The 4,805-nt window shown below is 29.8% G+C and overlaps 1 protein-coding gene across 1 annotated transcript in view; it reads left to right on the forward strand.

Annotated features, from left to right (window-relative positions):
- LOC108752349 (transient receptor potential-gamma protein) overlaps nt 1-4,805 on the forward strand; it is a 113,220-nt gene that overhangs the window by 75,733 nt on the left and 32,682 nt on the right. Inside the window, exon 3 of the mRNA XM_018493138.1 lies at nt 3,809-4,089. Coding sequence (XP_018348640.1) covers nt 3,919-4,089 — 171 coding nt within the window. The 5' untranslated portion in view covers nt 3,809-3,918. The remainder of the gene's footprint in view (nt 1-3,808; nt 4,090-4,805) is intronic.

Raw genomic sequence — 4,805 nt, forward strand, 5'->3', positions numbered from 1 at the left:
TTCTAACATTCTATTCTACATAAACAAATGAGCTTCGCGTGTATGCATGATTTTAGAAGCTAAATTTTTCATTTGTATGAATACTTTTTGAGCATTCATATATTTTTAATTTTCGCTTATTTTTCAGATGATATATTTTGTATAATTAATACATATCTTTTTGGTATATATAATTTTAAGAAACATACAATCTATTTTATTCTTTATGAATAAATTGTTAATTATCCAACAAGAAATGATCGTCAATTAAACGTCGAATCGACGTCAAATTGATATTGAAATCATCGTATTTATATCAATTCGATATCAATTCGAAGACTCATTTCTCAATGGATAATATTTACTTTTTAAAAATGAAGTCTTTTTAAAAAATATTTTCTCTGTACGAATACTTTTTGCACTGTAATTAGACGCTACTCCTTTGTAGAATTGAGTTCCTTAAGCGATTACTTAGAACTAGCTACGGAATTATGGATCAAATTGACTGTTCAGAATACGAATCGGTCTTTGAACATACATTTAAGAGCAATCAATGCCTCTATTGCAGTAATCTTACGCTTTCTTGATCTTTCATCTATATAGAAAAAAAAAAAGATAAAGTGACTGTTCGAATATTAATACACGGAAAGAACCATTTTGTTTTAGTATCTAAAATTTTAACTAAATACAGATTTTAAAATAATTATGTTAGATTATCAAAATAATTATGCTCAAGCATAATGATAATGTTGCAGAAAGTGCAGACATTCTATAGCAACTAGCTTGAGCATTCAATATAATTATTTTGATGATCCAACATAATTATTTTCAAATTTGTATCTAGCTGAATTTTTAGATACTTTTGCAAGTCTTTTCCATGTGGTTTCCATTTGTCACAATTACGAGATAGATACTTTAATATTGTTCATTAGCAGTGTATAATTTATTTATTAAATTTAGTCGCTGAAATAACATAAAACCGTAATTTTTGTCTTAAATTTTGTTTATTGTATCATTAAATGTCTTATTATTATGCACTATATTAATACAATACATTTTTTTATTACTTTTTTGCCAATTGTTTATCTATTTAATTTTGTTTATCATTTACATAATATTTATACAATGGAACACAGATAAATGAATTTTCTTGTATTTTATTCTGTTCACCGTAGCATAAAGATTCTTATTTGAGCAGTCTCATTTCTATTGATTTAAATGCAAAACAGCAAATTGCACAAATTCATTATCTTGTTTACAGAGCATACTGTCTCGCGGCTTTGTACAAATTATCTTGTCTTTAATAATCTTGTTTTGCGAACAGCGCCGCAATGGCGCGAGTAGGGTAATGATGGTAGTTTGTTAGCTTCTATAAAAGCGCGTCCGCAATCGAGATTAATAGCGTTCAAAGAAATCGAGATGGCTCATATTACGGGTACGAATTTACAGTGACGTACAATTATTCCGCTTTTGCGAATTGAGCAGTAGTAGTAAAATCGCTCTTTTTCTCGCTCGCCCGGTGGTCCACGCTCATTAATCGCGAGGGTGCTTATTTCTCGGTATCACCCGTTGAATCTCTGATAGTCGTTGGCCTGAATTTACGAGCAAGCTGTCATGCAACTTTAGTGCTCAATAAATAGCACGGATCATTTTTCGCGAATACGTGCAAGCGATGTGTGCACAGTGCACCAGATTATTTCTCTGCGGATTAATCGATGCGCCAATTCGAAGAGATAACCGTTTCGCAATCATCCGGTTCCGAGTTGCTGTATCGTACAATTTGTATATTAAATTGATTTACAAAGCGCTCGCCGAAATGAGTGAAATCTTTATAAAGATATTTCCTCTCCTCATTATCACATACGTTATCATTGACTCTTAAAATTGTAACAATATAATAGTACAGAAAAGCTTATATTTTTTTTATTTCAGTTATCAAAGAGAATTAAAGCAGCACTAAAGTTTTCGATATTAAAAAAATATTTTCATATTTTTGATATTGTATATATTATAATACGTTTTGCATTTCGCTAAAATATATAAAAATTTAGTTATAATAGATACAGATCTGAAAATAATTTTGTTACATTATCAAAATAATTATGTAGAACGCTTAAATGGTGATGACAATATTGTAAAAAGTTTTAATATTCTAGCAATTAATTTGAGAATCCATAATTATTTTAATGATTCAAATAAAATTATTTTTAAGTCTGTATCTAAAGCTAAATTTTATAAAAATCGTTCTTTCGTAATTACATTTTTATTTTGTCATTATGCAATTATATTTTAATTTTTGTTAATTTCCTCTTATAATTTACTCGTAATTTTATATAAAAAAAGAACTCTTTTGTTTATATTATTTCAAAGAATACGTTCTATTTTCTCGCCAGTAGCGATTTACGCAGTTCAAACTTTAGCGAACCGAGCAAACGGCACGCAGGAAACACAGCTGGCAAGCATAATTTACATAGTTTATAATTGACGCGAGAAAAGCTCGCTGTGCAGAACATCACACACAGATGATACGTGATGAAAGGCAATAGACACAGACCTCGTTTTACAGCCTCCCAGTACAATTATGGCGTTAAAACGCACCTTCAAACTCCATTGTCATATCTATAGAAGGGATATGTTGGTCTGCCTAACGTTAATAATCGTTGACTCTCACCATTAAACTTTCCGCTTTGAGTCTGATGATGTAAAATGCCGATGACATTACTAGCATCAGTATTATTGTGTATCGATTGCATTATCCTCTGAGAATTATACGGTGACATATACTCGCCGTGAAAGGTTACAACTACGAATGTCCGGCTCGTGCGTTCGTTTGCTCATAGTTAATAAAAGAGAGTGCGTCTCCCGATCCATCATTCCTTCGAATAGTTCATCAAGGTCTTGCATAGTCATCGTGGCGTTGTTTCATCGGTGAATATTCTCGCGCAATCGGTATTTTTATGATCGACAAGGCATACCATTTTCATAATAAAAAGCAAAATAATTTTTTTAAAACGAAGATTTAATATAAATGAATTTTTATATTCATGCTGAATTAGAATAAAAGTTTATTTTTTTCTAATTAAACTTCAAATACTCTTTATATTGTCGCTTATATACTGCAGTTCTGTTTATTGCTCTCGACATTTTGCCTAACAACAATTAACTTAAAATTTTATTAATTATAAAGAGCAACATTAGTTTTTTTATTTATTATATAATGTTTTGCATTACATTTTTTTTCATATCTTTTGTGAAGCATAAATTTTATATCACAAACCGTTTCTATAATTTCGAGATTATTGAGCCATCCCATCTTTCTAATTTTCGATTTTACCGCAATTATCTAGACAAATGCTAATGCTGCTAGACAAATTCTATAAAAACTGAAGTATATACATTTTTACAAAAAAATTATGTCGCTTTAAAAAATTAAAATATTTTATTATTGAAATAAGTTCGAATAAGTTTATATTATATACGGAAAAAATGTTTTTGCTGAAGTATCTAAAAATTTAACTATAGACATATAAATTTACAAATAATTTGAACCGACAAATAAGTATGTATATAGGAAATTCAAGCATAATAAGTATGGCTGCAATTTTTATGTTCTAGCAACCAGTTTGAGCGTCCTACATAATTATTTTTATAATCCAATAAAATTATTTTTAGCTAAATATTTAGACACTTCAGCAAAACGGTTCTTTCTGTGTATAAGAGCATTTTGTAAAACTCAGAGTTTTGAAGTTGAAATAATATATATAATCTAATAGATATGCATTGCAATTTGATATCATAATGACGACACACTACTCTATTAACATTACAGAAAGCGCGTACGAAGATGAGGATCAGTTCGCCAGGGGCAGCACAACCCCTGGTGAAGACATCGGTGAAGAGGACGGTCAAGAAGGTGGCACAAACAGTTTTCCCTTGAGAATGGCGTCCGGCACAACCAGGGGTCGAATCACCGCCGTCGCAGGCGGCTTCTTACGAGGCTCCGCCGGGCAGCACGTGAACTTCGACCCCGAGGCGCCTCCACTGCCGCCAACACATGTCGTACAAACGACCTGTCTGCTCGAACGACCGGAAATTGACAAGAAAGTCAAGGTAATAAACGATTAATAAAATTAATGTGTGTCATTTCGAGAGCTTATCGCATCGAGCAAGAATAAATTAACCTTTTTCTCGTTTGTTCACGAAGTTATGCAGAATTTCAGAAAATAGTTAGAATCATACAGAATTGGAAAAGTTAGCAACTTACTTTGTAAAAGTAACTAGTTACAGTTGCAATATTTTTTTTAGAAGATAACTTATAATTACAAGTAGTTGATTCTAAAAAAATAACACATTTGCAGTTATAATTACTTTACAAAAGTAACGAATCATTATTCTTTACTTACTTTTCTGTTAATTTTTTATAATTTTTTTACATTGCTATTCTAAATGCAAGAGTTTTTATACATTTTTAACATTATTGTATTTATTATACTAAACATTCGATTATATGCGCTATTTATTACTTATAATAAATTAATGTCTATATTTGGAATTCAAAATTATAAAATCAAGATTTTATTGAAATGTGTTTATATACTAAAAGAATCCTAATTTAATTCTTAATACAAACATTTGTTCTGATATTGAGTATTCAATGAATACTTTGTTTTGGTCAGTCTGTATGTTGACACGAATAAATATAATATTAAATAACTATAAAAGTAATTATTAAATTATCTTAAGTAATTATTAATTACCAAAAAGTGTAACAAAATTAAATTACAGATAAAATTATATTTATAGATGAAAAAAGAACAAAGTTAAGT

Source organism: Trachymyrmex septentrionalis, unplaced genomic scaffold (assembly GCF_001594115.1).
Source record: "Trachymyrmex septentrionalis isolate Tsep2-gDNA-1 unplaced genomic scaffold, Tsep1.0 scaffold6, whole genome shotgun sequence".
NCBI classification, from domain to species: Eukaryota; Metazoa; Arthropoda; class Insecta; order Hymenoptera; family Formicidae; genus Trachymyrmex; species Trachymyrmex septentrionalis.